The sequence below is a fragment of the Budorcas taxicolor genome, chromosome 6 (genome assembly GCF_023091745.1).
Source record: "Budorcas taxicolor isolate Tak-1 chromosome 6, Takin1.1, whole genome shotgun sequence".
Taxonomy (NCBI): domain Eukaryota; kingdom Metazoa; phylum Chordata; class Mammalia; order Artiodactyla; family Bovidae; genus Budorcas; species Budorcas taxicolor.
Window position 1 is genome coordinate 95,010,538 of NC_068915.1, and position 22,796 is coordinate 95,033,333.

The 22,796-nt window shown below is 39.9% G+C and overlaps 1 protein-coding gene across 1 annotated transcript in view; it reads left to right on the forward strand.

The window, feature by feature from the left end:
* Window positions 1-1,793: 1,793 nt before the first annotated feature.
* Window positions 1,794-22,796, forward strand: part of CFAP299 (cilia and flagella associated protein 299) — a 689,564-nt gene continuing 668,561 nt past the window's right edge. Inside the window, exons 1-2 of the mRNA XM_052642206.1 lie at window positions 1,794-1,904; window positions 17,751-17,881. Coding sequence (XP_052498166.1) covers window positions 1,794-1,904; window positions 17,751-17,881 — 242 coding nt within the window. The remainder of the gene's footprint in view (window positions 1,905-17,750; window positions 17,882-22,796) is intronic.

Here is a 22,796-nt window from a genome sequence, read left to right on the forward strand (position 1 = left end):
TAATGCATATAAAGCATGCATTTAGAACAGGGCTGGCACATGACAAAGTTTTAATAAATATTATCATACTAAATCAAATATATATTTTCTAAGCCTTTCCTTGTACTCAGTTCATTCAGAATAATGAGGAGACATTTACAGAACTCTCTAGATAATCCAGAATATGGAGACCGCTGTCTCTTATCAGGTAGAATGTCTTAAGCCACATGGATTTTTTCCTCAGTCTTGAGCTATTTGAATTTTCACGTCTTTTTAGGCATTAGATGATGTCAAAGTGTTGGTGGTTGTTAATTTTACCACAGATACTAGTTAAAGATGTAATCCACTGCTGGTACTTGGGACAGTGCCTAGCATGCAGGGTACACCCAATAACTGGTATTATTATTATTAATGTCATTGTTATATTATGTGTGTCCAGGGTTTCTTTCTCCATTCTGTTCTGCTAAATCAAGATTACATTGTATTTAAAAATAATGTCCAAAGTGCCTCTTAAGATGTAGCAAGTAATTAAAAGACAAGTTACTGATATCCTAGAGATTATTGTTTCCATCACTTAAAACCAGAACATTCATGACATTCTAATTTTGAGAGGGCCTTTTTAAAGTAAGAAAGCTAACTCAAGGTGAAGTATCTTAACAGATGTTTTCATTAAAAATTTTTTTTGCACTTCTGTGGAAAGCTTTAAAATCAACTCAGTAAGTACATAGAGAGCAACTACCACAGGCTCAAGTGTTGTACTATGTGTTAATTCCTAAGGATGATTTATAGAACATTAAAATCCAAAAATGGATTCTGAAAAATTTTGCCAGCTGCCAGGCTGGATTACTTTAAATCCATGTTTTCAAAATGTAAAACTCTGTTCTAAAGGAAAACTCTTTAGTAAAAACCTTTGCTTTCTAAATTTCCACAGATATTTTACCCTTTAAAAGAAGGCAGCTTTGACAGGCCAAGGTCTTTGTGTGCTTACGGAAACTTAAAAGGTTAAAAAAAAAAAAAAAGTTAAAACAAGCGCCTGGGGCCCAAAGAAGTCTTCAAAGATATTTTCCTTCGGTTAGTTTCCTTTGGGAAATTTATAAATTCTTTCTCATATCCAAATATTAGCAATAACTTAAAAATACGTGGCCCAGTGGTAAAGAATCCTCCTGCCAATACAGGAGATGTAAGAGACGTGGGTTCGATCCCTGGGTCGGGACGATCCCCTAGCGAAGGGAATGGCACTCCACTCCAGTATTCTTGCCCCAGAAATCCCACGGACAGAGGAGCCTGGCAAAGCTACAGTCCATGGGGTCTCGAAAAAGAGTCGGACTGACTTAGCAACTAAATAACAACAATAATTTGAAAATGTTATTAATGTTTCTTTTGTTAATGGATTTATTCACAAGCCCATTTCCAGAAATTTCTGTTTTGAGACACTGCAAAATAATTTGGTCCTTCACAGAATTGTTTTAGAATGAGACTAGAAGCTCTGATCTGTAGTATTTTGTCTACATATCCTGGGAGGAGTTTCAGCCTTTTAAATTTTGGATTGCAATGGCCTCTCTTCCAAGGCTACTCATTTTTGTCGAAGTGCGAGTCTACTGAAGTCGTCAGGCCTGAACTTGGGGAGGGTAATTTGAGACGGCGTTCCTAGGAGTGAGACGGGAACCTGAAACCCTAACCAGACAAGGGGGTGGGATTAAGGCCCCAAAGTCAGCACCGGTTTCTAACTGATTGGAAGGGACGAAGTGGGTGGAATCTTCTGACCCTGCCCCCGGGCCTCCGTAGCTAAGGACGCTTCGGCCAAGGCAACCGCGATGGATCAGGACGAAGCGTTGACCACCGTGGACAATATAGTCACTCAGTTCAACACCTACGAAGATTTCCTGGACTCGCAGATCACCACCCTGGACTTGTACTACCTGGAGGTAAGGGCGGCCGCCCAGTAGGGTGGCCACCGCCTTTGCGTTCCCTGGGTCCGCGCACGATCCTGAGCCCCGGGGTCGTGGGGTGTTTGCCCCCTGGCGGTGAAGCTTGGGGACTGCACGCGCGGCAGTTTCCCGACCGCGGCTCCAAAGCCACGGCCGTGGAGCGCCGCCGTGTCCGTGTCCCTACCCCACCGCGTCCCCCCGCCCCCACTACCTGGGTCTGCGCGGCATCCCGGCCCCTTGTGTCCGTGACGCTGCGCAGACCCGTGCCCGTGCGCACGCGCACCACACGCGCCGCGGAACCTCGGTTGTCTGCCCAGCGCCGCCCTCGCCGCCTCCTGGCCGCTCCGCTTCCAAAGTCCTGCCTTTGCGAGCTGCGGGGCTGGATTCGGAGACCCCCGGAGACCCTTCCGGGGGCTGCAGTTCAGGTCTGACGCCCTGTTTCTTTTTGCCAGTTTGTACCAAAGAACAGAAGGCAGTATCCTGCCAGGTGTATCTGGTGTTTTACTAGGCAATTGGTTCCCTGAACTGTCACCCCCAGCTAGTTGGTTCCGAAAGCGCTTTAATTACAGGTACACGTTACAGCTCCCTGTAAGTGCAGGCATAAGCTGACTCCTGTTTACCGAGTTGATGGAGCACAAGTATTGTTGACAGTTAAAAAAAAAAAAGCCTGCAACACAGCAAAATCGGACGTAATTGGGATTGGCTACAGTCCTCTGGCTTCTTAAAGGTGTTGGGGATGGATGGGGAGCAAGTCGGGGGCTGGGAGGAGGGCAGAGGATAAAGCGCTTGGCCTCCTGGAGGAGAATCAGGATGAGGGGTGGGGGAGGGGGCGGGGAATAATGGGCTGCGGGTCCTGAGAAGCAGGATATGAACTGAACGTCTCCGTAGCCCTGATATAGTCCCCAGACCAGGCCGACTAAATGGACACTGACTTGGAAATTCTGCTGTTGTGGAGCCAGACCCCAGAACCCCAAGTTGCCCCATATTTAGGCCAGAGAGAGCAAGCACTGCTATGTGAGTCCACTCCACATCTGAGTCTGAGAAGGATGTGTATCTTGCAGTGAACTCCACAAATATTCACCACAACAGTAATTCTGTCTTTTAGTGGATTGAAATTTTTAGATTTGGAGTCCAAAATGAGCGTATTAAAAGTTAGATTTCTTCAGTGGGGATTCCAAGGTCTGAAAAGTGCTTCTCCAAAACGCAGTCATGTGCTACATAGGAACATAATTTTTTTAATACAATATATTTGACATGTACACAATGCTTTCATTTATTTGTTTATCCTTGGCTGCACTGGGTCTTTGTTGCTGCACTCTAGCTTTCTCTAGTTGTGGTTCTTGGGCTTCTCATTGCTGTTCCTGGGCTTCTTATTGCCGTGGCTTTTCTTGTTGTGGGAGCACAGGCTTCAGGTGTGAGGGCTTCAGTGGTTGCCTCACAGGCCCTCAGTAGTTGTGGCTTGCGGTCCCTGGAGCTTCAGTTCAGTTCAGTCGCTCAGTCATGTCCGACTCTCTGTGACCTCATGGACTGAAGCACGCCAGGCTTCCCTGTTTATCACCAACTCCTGGAGCTTGCTCAGACTCATGTCCATGCAGTCGGTGATACCATCCAACTATCTCAACCTCTGTCATCTCCTTCTCCTTCTGCCTTTAGTCTTTCTCAGCATCAGGGTCTTTTCCAATGAGTCAGTTCTTCTCATTAGGTGGCCAAAGTATTGAAGCTTCAGCTTTAGCATCATTCCTTCCAAAGAACACCCAGGATGATCTCCTTTAGAATGGACTGGTTGGATCTCCTTGCAGTCCAAGAGACTCTCGAGTCTTCTCCAACACCACAGTTCAAAAGCATCAATTGTTTGGTGCTCAGCTTTCTTTATAGTCCAACTCCCACATCCATACATGACTACTAGAAAAACCATAGCTTTGACTAGACAGACCTTTATTGGCAAAGTAATATCTCTGCTTTTTAATATGCTGTCTAGGTTGGTCATAACTTTTCTTCCAAGGAGCAAGCGGCTTTTAATTTCATGGCTGCAGTGATCTTGGAGCCCCCCAAAATAAAGTCTCTCACTGTTTCCCCATCTATTTGCCATGAAGTGATGGACCAGATGCCATGATCTTAGTTTTTCAAATGTTGAGTTGTAAGCCAACTTTTTCACTCTCCTCTTTCACTTTCATCAAGAGGCTCTTCAGTTCTTCCTCACTTTCTACCATAAAGGTGGTATCATTTGCATATCTGAGGTTATTGATATTTTTCCTGGCAATCTTGATTCCAGCTCGTGCTTCATCCAGCCCAGCATTTTGCATGATGTACTCTGCATATAAGTTAAATAAGCATGGTGACAATATACAGCCTTGTCATACTCCTTTCCCAGTTTGGAACCAGTCCATTGTTCAAACTACTGCACAGTTGCTCTCATCTCGATGCTAGCAAAGTAATGCTCAAAATTCTCCAAGCCAGGCTTCAATAGTACATGAATCGTGAACTTCTAGATGTTCAAGCTGGTTTTAGAAAAGGCAGAGGAACAAGAGATCAAAATGCCAACATCCGTCGGATCATCGAAAAAGCAAGAGAGTTCCAGAAAAACATCTACTTCTACTTTATTGACTATGCCAAAGCCTTTGACTGTGTGGATCACAACAAACTGTGGAAAATTCTTAAGGAGATGGGAATACCAGACCACCTGACCTGCTTCCCTAGAGCTTCCAGCCTTCACTAGTTGTGGCACGTGGGCTCAGTAGTTTCAGCTGGAGGGCTCTAGAGCACGGGCTCAGTAGTTGTGGCCCATGGGGTTAGTTGCTCTGAGGCAGGTGGAATCTTCCCAGCCAGGGACTGAATCTGTGTCCCCTGCATTGGCAGGTGGATTCTTACCCACTGTGCCACCAGGGAAGTCCAGGAACATAATTTTAAGGAAGTAGAGACATCCCACTTTAGTCCTATCTTTTCCATGAACAAATTGTGTGACCTTGCGCAGAAAATTTGATCTTTCTGGAATTATGTGTTAAAAAAAAGCCAGGTGGTATTTCCAACATATTTTCTGACTTCAAAATCAAGCTTTTAATATTTTATACAGATAATATAAAATTTAAATCATGAAGGTTCAGTTTTATGCCTTGCAATGGAAGTCACTGAAATAAATGAGGGGCAAAAAGTAGTGGTGTCAAATAATGTTTGAATCTAAATTTTTGAATATCTAAATAAATAATAATGAAGTATAGACAATAAATATCCCAATAGGATATAATTATCTTTGTAGCACATGTGCACAATTGCCAAGCTTAAGCTTAATATTGTTAAGAAAGGTTTCAATTTTTTTAAGGCAGAGTTTTTCATGTGAGTTAGCAATGAAACTTATTGACGTTGATTAGGAGTGAGAAATTAATACTTTGTGTTATATTAATCATAATTTCAAAGGTCTCCAAAATGGAAAATGATGACTATGTTTGGGGGAAAGGTGAAGACATTTACTGTTAAATTTGATATTAGTTAAGCCATTTGTTGTCAGCCAACTTCTTTCACTGGCCACTTTAGTGCTGACATAATGGGGACATGGAGGAAGACGGAGGCTACACATGGGCCCAGTAGCATGGGTGCCCTCTTGCAAAGGCTGATGTAGCTGAACATCCAACTCAAACGACAGGCATTTGACTATCAGCAACCAAGCTGAATACCTACAATATAGCACCATTTCTCAAGGGAACCAACCAACCACTTGGTGGCAAATTGACCACATTGGCCCCTTCAGCTTTGGAAAGGTCAACAATTCAATCTGATAGGAACAGATACATTTGGTAGTAAGGGGTTTGCCTCTTCTGGCTATAGTCATGAGTCTGCTCCGCTATCTGATGGCCTATGGACTATTTTTTTCTCTTGGAAAAAAGCTTTTAAATATCATGAAACTATATCAAATGTTTTCCCCTTTCATGATGGAGGTAGTCATGTGTAACTAACCTGCTACCAAGTGGCTGGCTAATGCCTAAGACTTGGGCTTTTCATTTTCTTTTCCCATAGCGTTCAGCACACTTGGAAGCAACCAATGCCATTATCTTTCTTATTGCCACTAAATTATACTCTGGCAAAAAACACTTGGTTACCCAAAGCCCTGACTTCATTGCAAGTCTGTAAAGTTGATAAATTAAAACTTGGCCTCTGCACTTCACTGACTACAGCATAATCTTTTCTACTGTAAAGAGGGCTTGTAATACCTTTAATAAGGTCAGAGAACCAATTCTAGGTAACCTGGAACCAGTCAATCTGTCCTTTAAATTTCCATTCCTCTGGAATCCTTGCCAATAGCCAACTGTGACTCATTCAGGGTTCACTAAGAGAAGCAGAACATGCACACGCACACACACATACACACAGATGCAAATATGCGTGTGTCATGTATGTTTACTTTTTTATGGAGATTTTCCCCTACACCATTATGAGAACTGTTTAAATGGTTGATGAAGGGCTGTTTCTTTAGTGTCTGGAACCTGAAGTCATTAGGACAGATAGCCAGGAAGTAAAGCTACGTGAGAAGTGGGGGAAACAAGGGGAAATGGACCTGTAAAAGTGCACTAGAATTCATAGGGACAAACTGAAACTTGGATCAGGCTGTCACCTTTTCTACACTTCCAACTTTGATGGTAGGAGGAGATCTGCAGAAGAAGCTAATATCTTTAGTCACAGAGATAAACGTACTCATACACCTGACCCAGGAGTTGGAGGAGGTAAAGGAGAAGATCCTGTAAGAACTAGAACAATATGGTTGCTCTTCTTCTATCATCCACATCTATTGCAAATGTCTCTTGTGGTCCAACCTAAACTGTAACTAAGGAAGGAAAGTTACGGAAACAAAGCTCTAACTTAGCTTAGCTAAGTTGACAGAATACAAATTCACTGTATCTGCCACATTTTACTTTTTGCAAGGAGAATGAATTAAAGTCTAACTTACATAATTAAAAATTAATAAAAAGAAAAGTATGTAGTTTTCTTAAATCATTTATAGGATTTGTGTAGCCCTGACATCAATCTAGAAAATGATAGCACAAAATGGAAAGCTAAAGACTAATTTTACTTACTGAGTGAGAAATGAATCTAGGAATATAATAAGAAATAATAGATCAGAGACTACTAAATACTACTCTTAAGTAGTATGGTTTATCATAGGAATGCAAAGATGGACTCAGACAGGAAAGATTGCAATTCTCATCAGAGATAATACAAGCCATGGTATAATGGGATAACATTCTCTAAAGTGCTGAAAGGTTAAAAAGTCAACCTGTAACACTAATCCAGCAAAAATGTCTTTCAAAAATCAAGTGAAATAACTGAAGAAATCAAAGAGAAAACAACAAGTTCCTGAAAAAGATAAAAGAGAAGACCAACAATCCAAAATCTAGGGGATGAAAGCAAAAGCAGTTCTAAGAGGGAAGTGGATAATGAAAGAAGCTTTTTAGGAAACAAGAAAAATCTCAAATAAGCAACCTAGACTTGCACCTAAAGGAACTAGAAAAAGACAAACAGACAAAACCTGAACTGAGAAGAAACAAAGAAACCATAAAGATCAGAGCAAAAAAGTCGTGAATAGAGACTAGAAAAATAACAGAAAAGATCAGTGAACTTAAGTTATTCCTTTGAAAGATAAATACAGTTGATAAACTTTTACCCAGTCTTATCAAGTAAAAAAGAGAGAAGGCCCAAACAAATAAAATCAAAAGTAAAAAAGGAAATGTTATAATTGATGCCACAGAAATACAAACGACTGTTTGAGACTACTCTGAACAACTGTATGACAATAAAATGGACAACCCTGTAGAAATGGACAGATTCCTAGAAATGTACACTCTCTCACGTCTGAACCAGGAAGAAATAGAAAATATGAACAGACCAATTACCACTAATGAAATTGAATCAGTAATAAACTAACTCTCAGCAAACAAAGTCCAGGAGCAGAAAGCTTCTCAGGTGAATTCTACCAAGCATTTGGAGAAGAGTTAACTCCTATCCCTTTAGACACTTCAAAAAATTAAAGCAGAAGTAATGCTTCCAAACTCACTCTGCAAAGCCAACATCACCCAGATACCAAAACTGGACAAAGATATCACACACAGAAAAGAAAATCATAGATCAATATCCTCAAAAATCCTCAACAAGATGTTAGCAAACTGAATTCAATAAAACATTAAAAGGATCATACACCATGGTCAAATGGGATTTATTCTAGAGATACAAGGATGGCTCAATATTCACTAATCAACCAAAGTGGCTTAATATTCACTAATATTAATATGATGTTATTAACAAATTGCTGAATGAAAATGATATGATCATTTCAATAGATGTAGTCAAAAGCTTTTGACAGTATTCAGTATCCATTTCTGATAAAGACTCTCAACAAAGTGGGTGTAAAGGAAACATACCTCAAAATAATAAAGGCTATATATGACAAACCCACAGCTGTCATCATACTTAACAGTAGAAAGTTGAAAGCATTTTATCTAAGGTCAAGAATAAGAGAAGGATGCCCACACTTGCCACTTTTGTTCAACGTAGTATTGTAAATCCTAGTCATGGTGATTAGAGAAGAAAAAGAAATAAAAAGAATACAAATTGGAGAGGAAGAAGTAAAACCACCACTCTTTGCAGGTGATATGATACTATACATAATAAATCCTAAGTGTTAGTCACTCAGTAGTGTCCAACTCTTTGCGACCCCATGGACTGTAGCTTTCCAGGCTCCTCTGTGCATGGAATTCTCTAGGCAAGAAAACTGGAGTGGGTTGCCATTTCCTTCTCCAGGGGATCTTCCCAACCCAGGAATTGAACCTTGGTCTTTTGCATTGCGGGCAGATTCTTTACTGTTTGAGCCACCAAAGAAGCATTGCAGGTGGATTCTTTATCATCTGAGCTACCAAGGAAGCCCCAATAAATCCTCAGACACCATCAAGAAGTTACAAGAACTCATCATGTGATTTAGTAAAGTTGCAGTATACAAAATTAATATGCAGAAACCTGTTGCTTTCCCATATGCTAACAGTGAACTATCTGAAAAGGAAACAAAAAACAATCCTGTTTGTAACTGCATCAAACAGAACAGAATACTTAAGAATTAATTTAACTAAGGAGATAGATTACCTGTACTTGGAAAACCATAAGACACTGATGAAGGAAACAAAAGACAACGCAAACAGATGGAAAGATATACAGTGCTCATTGATTGGAGGAGTTAATATTGTTAAAATGACTCTACTACCCAAGACAATCTACAGATTCAATGCAATCCTTATTAAAAGACAGCCTTCGGAATGGGAGAAAATAATAGCAAATGAAGCAACTGACAAACAACTAATCTCAAAAATATACAAGCAACTCATGCAGCTCAACTCCAGAAAAATAAATGACCCAATCAAAAAATGGGCCAAAGAACTAAATAGACATTTCTCCAAAGAAGACATACAGATGGCTAACAAACACATGAAAAGATGATCAACATCATTCATTATCAGAGAAATGCAAATCAAGACCACGATGAGGTACCATTTCACACCAGTCAGAATGGCTGCGGTCCAAAAGTCTACAAGCAATAAATGCTGGAGAAGGTGTGGAGAAAAGGGAACCCTGTTACACTGTTGGTAGGAATGCAAACTAGTACAGCCATTATGGAGAACAGTGTGGAGATTCCTTAAAAAACTGGAAATAGAACTGCCTTATGACCCAGCAATCCCACTGCTGGGCATACACACCAAGGAAACTAGAATTGAAAGAGACACGTGTACCCCAGTGTTCATCGCAGCACTGTTTATAGCCAGGACATGGAAGCAATCTAGATGTCCATCAGCAGATGAATGGATAAGAAAGCTGTGGTGCATATACACAATGGAGTATTACTCAGCCATCAAAAAGAATACATTTGAATCAGTTCTAATGAGGTGGATGAAACTGGAGCCGATTATACAGAGTGAAGTAAGCCAGAAAGACAAACACCAATACAGTATACGAACACATATATATGGAATTTAGAAAGATGGTAAGGATAACCCTGTATGCAAGACAGCAAAAGAGATACAGATGTACAGAACAGACTTTTGGACTCTGTGGGAGAGGGAGAGGGCGGGATGATTTGGGAGAATGGCATCGAAACATGTATAATATCATATAAGAGACGAATCACCAGTCTAGGTTTGATGCAGGATACAGGATGCTTGGGGTTGGTGCACTGGGATAACCCAGAAGGATGGTATGGGGAGGAAGGTGGGAGTGGTTCAGGAGTGGAAACTTACGTACACCCGTGGTGGATTCATGTTGATGTATGGCAAAACCAATACAGTATTGTAAAGTAAAAAAAAGAAAATAAAAAAAGTAAAATACAAGTGGGATTTTTCATAGAACTAGCACAAATTCTAAAATTTTATGGAAACAGAGGAGACATCAAATATCTAAAGCAATCTTAATATAGAAAGAACTGGATTTAAAATTATACTGCAAGGCTATGGTAATCAAAATAATATAGTATTGGCACAAAAGCAGATACAGATCAATAGAACAGAAGAGTGAGTCCAGAAATGAACTCAGACTTTAGTGGGCAATTAGTCTATGACAAAGAAGACAGAAATATACAATGGGAAAAGACAGCCTCTTCAATAAATGTTTTTGGGAAAACTGGACAACTGTGTGCAAAAAGGTCAAACTGGAGTACTTTCTTATACTATGTACAAAAATAAATTCAAAATGGATTAAAGACTTAAATGCAAGACTTGAAACTATGAAACTTCTAGAAGAAAGCATAGCCTGTACATTCTTTTACGCTGGTCTGGGAAATACATTTCTGGATATATCTGCCCAGGCAAGGAAAACAAAAACAAAAATGGTAGACAAATGGTACTACATCACATTAAAAGGCTTTTGCATAGCAAAAGAAACTATCAACAAAACAAAAGGCCACTTAGTAAATAGGAGAAGATATTTGCAGATGATACACTTGAGAAGGGGTTAATACCTAAAATATACAAAGAACTCATACAATTCTACATCAGAAAAACCCAAACAAGATGATTAAAGAAATGAGACAATCAGATATTTTTTCCACAAAAGATACACAAATGGCCAGCAGATGTATGAAAAGTTGCTCAGTATCACTAGTCATCAGTTCAATTCAGTTCAGTTCAGTCGCTCAGTCGTGTCCGACTCTTTGCAACCCCATGAACCACAGCATGCCAGGCTTCCCTGTCTATCACCAACTCCTGGAGATTACCCAAACTCACGTCCATTGAATTGGTGATGCCATCCAACCATCTCATCCTCTGTTGTCCCCTTCTCCTCCTGCCCTCAATCTTTCCCAGCATCAGGGTCTTTTCAAATGAGTCAGCTCTCCGCATCAGGTGGCCAAAGTATTGGAGTTTCAGCTTCAGGATCGTTCTTTCCAGTGAATATTCAGGACTGATTTCCTTTAGGATGGACTGGTTAGATCTCCTTGCAGTCCAAAAGACTCTCAAGGGTCTTCTACAACACCACAATTCAAAAGCTCATTAATTCTTCTGCACTCAGCTCTCTTTATAGTCCAACTCTCACATCCATACATGACTACTGGAAAAACCATAGCCTTGACTAGATGGACCTTTGTTGACAAAGTAATGTCTCTGCTTTTTAACATGCTATCTAGGTTGGTCATAAGTTTCCTTCCAAGGAGTATGCGTCTTTTAATTTCATGGCTGCAATCACCATCTGCAGTGATTTTGGAGCCCCTCAAAATAAAGTCTGACACTGTTTCTACTGTTTTGCCATCTATTTCCCATGAAGTGATGGGACCAGAAGCCATAATCTTTGTTTTCTGAATGTTGAGCTTTAAGCCAACTTTTTCGCTCTCCTCTTTCACTTTCATCAAGAGGCTTTTTAGTTCCTCTTCACTTTCTGACACAAGGGTGGTGTCATCTGCATATCTGAGGTTATTGATATTTCTCCCGGCAATCTTGATTCCAGCTTGTGCTTCTTCCAGTCCAGCATTTCTCATGATGTACTCTGCATATAAGTTAAATAAGCAGGGTGACAATATACAGCCTTGATGTATTCCTTTTCCTATTTGGAACCAGTCTGTTGTTCCATGTCCAGTTCTAACTGTTGCTTCCTGACCTGCCTACAGGTTTCTCAAGAGGCAGGTCAGGTGGTCTGGTATTCCCATCTCTTTCAGAATTTTCCACAGTTTATTGTGACCCACGTAGTCAAAGGCTTTGGCATAGTCAGTGAAGCAGAAATAGATGTTTTTTCTGGAACTCTCTTGCTTTTTCATTGATCCAGTGGATGTTGGCAATTTGATCTCTTGTTCCTCTGCCTTTTCTAAAATCAGCTTGAACATCTGGAAGTTCACGGTTCACGTATTGCTGAAGCCTGGCTAGTCATCAGGGAAATGCAAATCAAACCCACAAGGTAACACCTCACAAATTTCAGAATGGCTGTTATCAAAGACAACAAATAACAAATATTGATGAGGATGTTGAGAAAAGGGAAACTTCATGCACAGTTGAAGAGCATGTAAATTGCTGCAGTCACTGTGGGAGAGAGTATGGAGACTTAAGAATTTAAAACTAGAGCTACCATATGATCCAGCAATTCTACTCCAAAGAAAATGAAAATATTAATTCAAAAAGACATAGGCACCCCTGTGTTCATTGCATTATTATTTATATTAGCCAAGATATGGAAACACCTAAGTGCCATTAACAGATGAATGAATAAAGATGTGGTTACAATAGAATATTACTCAGCCATAAAAAGAATGAAATCCTGCCATTTCTGCCAACATGGAGGGGCCTAGAGGGCATTATGCTAAATGAAATAAATAGACAGACAAAGACAAATACTCCATGATCTCACTTATATGTAGAATCTAGAAAAAAAAATGAACAGCTATATTTAACAAAACATAAGAAGAGTGATAGATGCAGAGAACAAACAGGTGATTGCCAAATGGGAATGAATTAGAGGGAGGAGAGAAATAGATGAGGGATATTAAGAGATAAAGACTTCCAGGTGCACAGAAGTGTGTGAGTCATGGGTATGAAATGTACAATGTGGGGAATAGTCAATAACTATGTCATATCTTTATATGGTGAGATATTTGTTAATTAGATATCATGGTTATTATTTGATAGGAATATGAAATCTCCTTGCTGTGTAACTGGAATTAACAGTGTTGTAGGTCAATGTACTTTAAAACAAACAAACAAACAAACATACTCTTAGAAAAAGAGATCAGATTTGTGGTTACCAGACACTGAGGAGGGTGGAGGGAGGGGGAATTAAATGAAGGCAGTGCAAAGGTACAGACTTGCAATTATAAGATGAATAAATACTAGGGATATAATGTATAACCTGACAAATATAATTAATGCTGCTTTATGTCATTTTTGAAAGTTGTTGAGAGTAAATCCTAAGAGATCTCATCCCAAGGGAAAAGATGTATGTATTTTTCTATTTCTTTAATTTGGTATCTGTATGAGATAGATGTGAACTAAACTTACTGCAGTAATCATTTCATGATGTATATAAATCAAATCATTATACTGTACACTTTGAACTTATATAGTACTGTATGTCAATTATATCTTAGTAAAACTTGAAGAAAAAATTCAGGTGAAATAAATATTTTCTTTTTTAGTAAAAAAAAAAAAGCCAAGATAACTTGTTAGCAGGCCTGTTGTTATTTTTTTAATTTAAATTTATTTATTTTAATTGGAGGCTAATTACTTTACAATATTGTATTGGATTTGCCATACATCAACATGAATCCACCACGGGTGTACAGGTGCTCCCCATCCTGAACCCCCTTCCCACCTCCCCCCAACCCACACCATCCCTTTGGGTCATCGCAGTGTATCAGTCCCAAGCATCCTGTATCCTGCATCGAACCTGGACTGGCAATTCATTTCTTATATGATATTATACATGTTTCAATGCCATTCTCCCAAATCATCCCCCCGTCTCCCTCTCTCACAGAGTCCAAAAGACTCTTCTATACATCTGTATCTCTTTTGCTGTCTCGCATACAGGGTTATCATTACCATCTTTCTAAATTCCATATATATGCATTAGTATACTGTATTGGTGTTTTTCTTTCTGGCTTACTTCACTCTGTATAATCGGCTCCAGTTTCATCCACCTCATTAGAACTGATTCAAATGTATTCTTTTTGATGGCTGAGTAATACTCCATTGTGTATATGCACCACAGCTTTCTTATCCATTCATCTAGCAAGCCTGTTAAAAAAATATTTATTTTATTTATTTGGCTGTGCCAGGTCTTAACTGTAACACAAGGACATGTGAACTCAACAAGTTGTGGTATGTGAACACCTAAGTTGCAGCATGTGGGATCTAGTTTCCTGACCAGGGATCGAACCTGGGCTCCCTGCAATGGGAGCACTGGACCACCAGGGAAATCCCTTAGTAGGCCTTTCCTACAAGAATTGTTACAGTTTTTGAGGTAGAAGAAAAATCGTGTGTCTGTAAGAAACTTGGATCTACACAAAAGAATGAAAATCACCAGAAATGCAAATGAATGAATGAATATGTGAATGAATAAAACTACTTTATTTCTGTTCCTTTAAAAATAAGTTATTTAAAGATGATTAACCATTTAAAGTAGAGAGATGACTTGTGACTCCACCAGTTAGAACATGGTTATGGTTAAGTGGGGAAACAACTTCAACTTTCTACTTGATCTTGTCATTTGTTACAATACAAAGAAGGCTGAGCACCAAAGAATTGATGCCTTTGAACTGTGGTGCTGGAGAAGACTCTTGAGAGTCCTTTGGACTGCAAGGAGATGGAACCAGTCAGTCCTAAAGGAAATCGACACTGAATATTCATTGGAACGATTGATGTTGAAGCTGAAGCTCCAGTACTCTGGCCACCTGATGCGAACAGCTGGCTCATTGGAAAAGACCCTGATGCTGGGCAAGATTTAAGGCAGAAGAAGGAGATGATCGAGGAGATGGTTGGATGGCATCACTGACTCAATGGACATGGGTTTGAGTAAGCTCCAGGAGATAGTGAAGGACAGAGAAGCCTGGCATGCTGCAGTCCGTGGGGTCATAAAGAGTCAGACATGATTTAGTGACTGAACAACAACATATTAGTGTCAATGAGCATAGAACTATCCAGATGCTTCAGTGTGGCTCTGGTAGGGTACACAACGATAATTCACTCCATATGCAAAGTTAATAGTGTAGTTGGGTTGGGTTTCATTCAATCACTGATGAGTTATGTGTAATGAACCATGGTTCCTTATACCTGGCTGGTTAGTTCCATAGCACACTGTGGTATAGAGCAGAAGGAGGTATAAGAAAAGGAAGAGCTAGTTGATACAACCACTTTTTAATGGTCTTTATTATATAAAATGCTCTGTTGACCACAGGCAACTTATATTTTGCTGCTAGAAGAACCCCACAGTCTCACAGAGCTCAGCTATGAATTCTTCCCCTGAGCTCACTTTTAGTAATGTATTTAAGAAAATTTATACTCAAGTCATCTCATTTTTTGTAAATCAAACTCAAAATCTTGCATCCCTTTTCTATTAAATGTTCACTCCACTAGGTGGAGGCATTTGCTCAGTTTTGTGGTTCAGAGGAACATAGCCTGGGATAGAGAGTATAGTGAGCAGGGGAACAAGTCAAGAAAGAACCCTGGCAAGCCCTGCTGCTTTGCATTGTCTTCACTTGGCAAATGTACTCATATTGCTACACAGGTTTCAGTATTTGCTTTTAGTGTTTAGCAAAGCAAAGTAGTCAGGTTTTCCACATTGATAGTATCTGAATTTTGTTTGAGTAGTTTGAACTTTAAAATAGCCACTATGGGTTGAATAGATTATTAACCATGAATTAAGTTTTCTCATTTTAATTCTGCTAGACAGAAAGTGAAGAAGAACTAAAGAGGCTCTTGATGAAAGTGAAAGAGGAGAGTGAAAAAGCTGGCTTACAACTCAATATTCAGAAAACTAAGATCATGGCATCTGGTCCCATCACTTCATGGCAAATAGATAGGGAAACAGTGGAAACAGTGGCTGACTTTATTTTTTGGGGCTCCAAAATCACTGCAGATGGTGATTGCAGCCATGAAATTAAAAGAGACTTACTCCTTGGAAGGAAAGTTATGACCAACCTAGATAGCATATTAAAAAGCAGAGACATTACTTTGCCAACAAAGGTCCATCTAGTCAAGGCTATGGTTTTTCCAGTAGTCATGTATGGATGTGAGAGTTGGACTATAAAGAAAGCTGAGCGCAGAAGAATTGATGCTTTTGAAGTGTGGTGTTGGAGAAGACTCTTGAGAGTCCCTTGGATTGCAAGGAGATCCAACCAGTCCATTCTAAAGGAGATCAGTCCTGGATGTTCATTGGTAGGACTGATGCTGAAGCTGAAACTCCAGTACTTTGGCCGCCTAATGCAAAGAGCTGACTCATTTGAAAAGACCCTGATGCTGGAAAGATTGAGGGCAGGAGAAGGGGACAACAGAGGATGAGATGGTTGGATGACATCACTGACTCAATGGACATGGGTTTGGGTGGACTCCGGGAGTTGATGGTGGACAGAGAGGGCTAGCATGCTGCGGTTCATGGGGTCACAAAGAGTCGGACACAGCTGAGTGACTGAACTGAACTGAACTGAGACAGTTCTTGCATTCAGCAGTGATGTACTGAGTGAGGGTCTGTAACAATAAAATAAATGCTATTTTCACAATATTACAGACATTTTCTGTTTAATTAAGATGGTAATATAAGGGATAATGTAAAATGTTAATATACATACTGTTATGTAATACTTAGGGGTTTCCTAGGTGGCCCTAGTGGTAAAGAACCCGCCTGTTAATACAGGAAATGTGAGACATGGGTTTGGTCCCTGGCTCCAGAAGATCCCCTAGAGAAGGGCATGACAACCACTCCAGTATTCTTGCTGGAAAAATTCCATGGACAGAGGAGCCTGGTGGGCTAGTGTCAATAGGGTCACACAGAGTCGGACGCAACTGAAGCGACTTAGCGTGCACGCACATGCAAGTAATACTTAAGCCTTTGTAACTTCTGGTAAAATATCACCTCTTCAATAGGGAGATGCTGTTCTCTTTTGAATACGCTATGCAAGTAACAGAAATGTGTGTGACAATTTTTAAAATAACTGAAATATAAAAGGTCCAGAGAATTGTAGGGAAATATATATATATATATATATATATATATATATATATATATTTTTCAGTTTGAAGCTTTTTGTGGTCGTCTTGGGTTTCTACTTCTCTGTTTTTATTGGTACTGACATTATATGGAAACAATATCCTTCTACTCAAATAGGAAATTCATCTGCTCTTTGCTTTGTATTTGAAGTTATAATTCCCTGTGTCATCAGTTAATTGACTTCAAGGAAGTAACTCTCTGAAGCATTGAACTTTCTGAAAGCAACCCAGTTTTCTTTTTTGTGCAATTGCTTTTTATAAAGCCTTTCTTGTATAAATACTATTGTCTTGTATAAATACTATTGTCTCTCAGTTTTATTGTTTTAAGGATACTTTATTAATTATCTACAGCTCTTCTCATAAATTGATTGAAAACATAACAGACATTTGTCTTCCAATCCCTTAGAGAAAATTTAGTGTGTGACGTTATTATTATTTTTTTCCCCATCTTACATCTCTGGGAAAGGGATGACAAATTAGATGTTTATAAAATTATTGTTGGAAAGAATTCTAACTTTTCATGTCTAACGTATCTTGTCTCATATTTATAACACATTTGCTTTTTCATTTGAAACAGTTATTCAGTATACTTTGATAAAATGTCTCATTCATCCACAAACCTAACAATCAGTCTTCTTTTCAGGATGAAGGTCTGGCCCGCCAGTTGGTGGAGCTAGGCTACCGGGGTACTGGAGAGGTGGTGAAAAGAGAAGATTTTGAAGCAAGGAAGGCAGCTATAGAGATTGCAAGGCTGGCTGAAAGAACTCAGAAAAAGTAAGTGTCCATGCTCCAAAATGATTTTATATTACATTGTAGAGTCTGTGAAAAAAATCCAGTTTTGTTGGCATTGTGGTAATTTAGAAGCACTGGTTGGAACCAGTAGAACTTGGAATATTCTAAGCATGTGTTGTGCAGATCAGGGATTGGAGGAACTGTGGTATGGTTGCAAGAAAGCCACAAGCAACTGTGAGCTACTAATTTAGAAAATATCGATACTGAAATATGGTCATCATACCAATAAAGTCCTATTAAAACACAATTCTATATAATTGGCTTTACACAAAAACTATGAGTGATTTTTGCCTTTGTACTTTTGAGGCCTGTAAATCTTTGGCTTCATTTACATTCTCATGTTTTTGTAAACACTGATTCACTGGATTCTATTAACAATCACTGGCTTTTGTTAATGTGACTCATACCTGGTTATATGAAATGTGAATTTAATAAAATACATTAAATGTATTAGGAAAGAGACGTACATCTAAAGTGAATAAACAAGTAAGACAATTTGAAAAAGATTTTACAAGTAATTATCTATTTTCCTTTTAAAAGTTAATGCTAAAGTTGTAAATGTTGGAGAAGATAATTACTTAGAAATTGGTATATTATTCTTGCTGTTGTTGTTTAGTCATTAAGTTGTGCCTGACTCTTTCTGACTCCATAGACGTAGCCCGCCAGGCTCCCCTGTCCATAGGTTCCCCACCTATGGCTAATTCTTGTTGATGTTTGACAGAAAACAACAAAATTCTGTAAAGCAATTATGCTTCAATTAAAAAACAAATTAATTTTAAAAAAGAATGCTGTATCTTCCTGACCCAGGGATCGAACCCACATCTCTTGCATTGGCAGGCAAAGCTTTTACCACTGAGCCACCAGGGAAGCCCACGTTATTCTTAGTTAACATTTAAAAAAATACCCAATAACTATGAGTAGATGTCTCCCATGGATTTGCTATAAAAATAACATTTGGTAGTGGACTGTGAATCCATTCTGGAAATGTGCAATTTTAATGGATCTTTCCATTAATGTAGTGGTTCTCGTACTTGAGAACCATAGAATACTGGAATTTAATATGCTGGCATTCAGTAATATATTAGTCTTCTGTTGCTGTGATAACACATTGCTACAAACTGAGTGGCTGAACACTACGCAAATGTATTTATTCATCGTCCTATAGGTCAGAAATCCGAGTACAGTGGCTTGGCTGGATTCTCTGCACTCTCTATCACAAAGTTGAAATCCTGGTGTTGGCTAGACTGAGTTCTTTTCTGGAGACTCTGAGAATGAATCTGCTTCCACAGTCATTTGGGGCTTCTGTGATAGCTCAGCTGGTAAAGAATCTGCCTGCAATGTAGGAGACCCCCGTTCGATTCCTGGGTCAGGAAGATCTGCTAGAGAATGTATAGGCTACTCACTCCAGTACTCTTGGGCTTCCTTTGTGGCTTAGCTGGTAAAGAATCCACCTGCAATGTGGGAGACCTAGGTTCGATCCCTGGGTTGGGAAGATCCCCTGGAGAAAGGAAAGGCTACCCACATATGGGATGGGCCCCACAAGTTTCCTCTTGCCCTGTGTGGGAGTTACTTTGTTCTCTTCTCTGCCCAGGTCCATTGTAGTGTTATTGGCAGCAGGGCCAGCAGAGTCTGGACACCAAACATGTCCTGTGCCTATTTTGCTGAGGATCACTTTGAAAATATGCGTGAACATATGCCTGCCCACCAACTGGTACCAACTTGAAAACACGTGATTCTACTATGAGATTATCTTAGTTAGCTTCTCTAATGTGTGGGCAAGCAGCCCTATGCAGATCACAACCCTATTCTCTAGCAATCACAGAGCACTCATTTCAAGAATTGCTGGCACGTAAGAGTATGTCACTTTCCTAGAATAGTTTCACAGATTAAAGTGGCTGGTTAAAGATATTGGGAGAGAGTATTTTGCTGGAAGAAAGCACAAGGTTGAAACAGATTCCTTAGTTGTTCACTTCACAAATACTCATAGAAACCGTGCTGCACTAGGTGTTATGCTAGGTGCAGGGGCTATTATAGAAGACTTATTAGTCCCTGCCTTCCACAAAATTGAGGGCTGGATAAAGAAAAGAGTGATGTTGCTGGTGGGAGTATACAATGGGAAATAGTTTGGTGGTTCTTCAAATAGTTACCATATGACCCAGTAATCCCACTCCTAAGTGTATATCCAAGGGAACTGAACACTTAGGTCCACTGAAAAACTTATACACCAATGTTCATAGCAGGATTATTCATAGCAGCCAGAAAAGGGCAGAAACTCCGGGACTTCCCTGGTGGTTTAGTGGTTAAAACTCTGAGCTTTCACTGCAGGAGGTATGGGTTCAAACCCTGGTCAGGGAACTAAGATCCCACATGCTGCATGGCATGGACAGAAGAGGGAAAGAAGAAAAAAAAAAAAAAAAAAAGGGAAGCAATCCAAATGTCTGTCAACTGATAAATGGATAAAAATGTGGTATACATAGATAACAATGGAATATTATTCAGTCTTGAAAAGAAGTGAAATATTCTGCTCTGCTATGACATGAATAAACTTTGATTTAGTAAAGATTTAGATTTAGCAAAGGAGGCAGGTAAAAAGTTTATAAATTATATAGTCCCATTTATTTAAAGTGTCCACAATTGGTAGATCCATAAGGACAAAAGTAGATTTGTGGTTGTCTTTGTCAAGGGCTAGAAAGAAGAGTGAAAGAAGAATGATTGCCAGTGGGTATGGGCTGTCTTTGTTGGGTGATAGGATGTTCTGGAATTAGATATTGGTGATGACTGTACAGCTTTGTAACTGTATTAAGAACCATTGAATTGTGTAACTGGGAAGTTTGAATATTATGGCTTGTGAATTATCTCAATTTAGGAAGGCAGTTACAACAGAAGATAACAGATGCTATCATAGGTCTCACAGCAACACCCTGAAGTAGTACTAAGTCAAGATTTGAATGTGAACAGGGAAGGCTCTTCTTAAGGCATGTCAGCTGAATTTACTTTTAAAGGGCAAGGAGGAGTCAATGCGGAGAAGGCAATGGCACCCCACTCCAGTGTTCTTGCCTGAAAAATCCCATGGATGGAGGAGCCTGGTAGGCTGCAGTCCATGGGGTTGCGAAGAGTAGGACATGACTGACTTCACTTTCACTTTTCACTTTCATGCATTGGAGAAGGAAATGGCAACTCACTCCAGTGTTCTTGCCTGGAGAATCCCAGGGATGGGGGAGCCTGGTGGGCTGCCGTCTGTGGGGTCTCACAGAGTCAGACACAACTGAAGTGACTTAGCAGCAGCAGCAGCAGCAGGAGTCAATCAGGAAAACAAGGGTATGAAGATGGACACACATTCAGTTTGCCTCAATTCATGATAAACTTGCCTTCTTCACAAATCATCCTCTTTACCTCTTTGTCTTAATTTGTGCCTAGTCCCTTGCTAAGACATCCCCCTATCCCAACTTGTACCAGCTAGAGGTCACTCATTTCCACATTTACTGGATTGGTGGTGGTGGCGGCAGTGGTGGTGAGTGGGCTCTGCATTCTCCTAGCTCCCTCAGCCTTTGCTTCAAAGCCCTCTCTGCTTCATTATCACATAAACATCATCTCTCATCCCCCATCCACTGAGATTCATGCCAGCTGGGTAGCTGCAAGGCAGAGACTTTTTGTAAAGGTTGGAAAGAAAGGATGGGATTAATTTAGCTGGTGTTTACTGAGGTAGCTCCCCTCATAAGTCCTGGAGAATCTCTATTTGTAGTGAGAAGTTCAGTTGATTTCCATGGGTGATAGAGAGAAAGATGTTGACTATTTGCACACAGGTTGAATGTTGGATTATTGGGGTCTAGTTAGTAGTGATACCTGAGTACTTATATCTCAGCTTGAACACTCTCCTGGATGAGCTTGTAAGATCATCAGCCTCTTAGCTTTGGGCCAGTTTATGTTTTTAGGAGATGAATTAGCTCTTCTTTTAACTGCTTCTGAGATAATGACCTTATTTTTACTGACATGCAGAATCTGAAACACAGAGGGCATAAATAGTAGCCCTGGAGGAACTGAGAATTGTACTACTTGGCTGTTGCCATCTTCTTGAGAGACTTTGTGGTGCGCCTTTGGGAATTCCTATAAAGGGAGCTTGATAGGCATCTCAGATGCCAAATATATAGGGATCCCTGTGATCTTTTTTGCTGAAATAGAGAGGGTATCTGTGGTAATTGGGGCTTCCCAGGTGGCTCACTGATGAAGAATTTACCTGTCAGTGCAGAAGATGCAGGAGACCTGGGTTCGATCCCTGGGTTGGGAAGATCCCTGGAGGAGGAAATGGCAACCCACTCCAGTATTCTTGCCTGCAAATCCCACGGGTAGAGGAGCCTGGTGGGCTACAGTCCATGGGGTTACAAAGAGTTGGACATGACTGAGCATGCACATATGCATAGTGATTTTGGAGAAGGCCCTATATTCTTTTATCCTCAAGTACATCAGGGACTAAATTTAAAAAGTTGGACAAGTCCCCAACCTTTCTTATTCCAACCAATCGTCAGCTTATCATCTGTCCACTATTTCTAAGTGGAGTATTTTCCCTCAATTTGTTTTTAAAAATAGGAGTTGGAAGTATCTATTAATTGATAGCATACTTTTTCTGAAGATGAAATTAGATACAAGGTCAAAATTTGTTTTATGATTCACTTTATGATCAAAAGGGAATACCACATGCTAGTGAATTAAATGAATTTCTGTAAGTTTAATGTTTTCTGCTAGTTAACATCTGATTTCTATAAAATGGTTTCACCTTTTCACTTTGTTTCAAGTAGTTTATGCTTTTAAAGTCATTCTTGTGCATTTAATAGCGCTCAAGCAAGAAATCTAGAGTTGTGGCTTGTCTGAGATTAGCTTCTCCAGGAAGCAGACAGTGGGG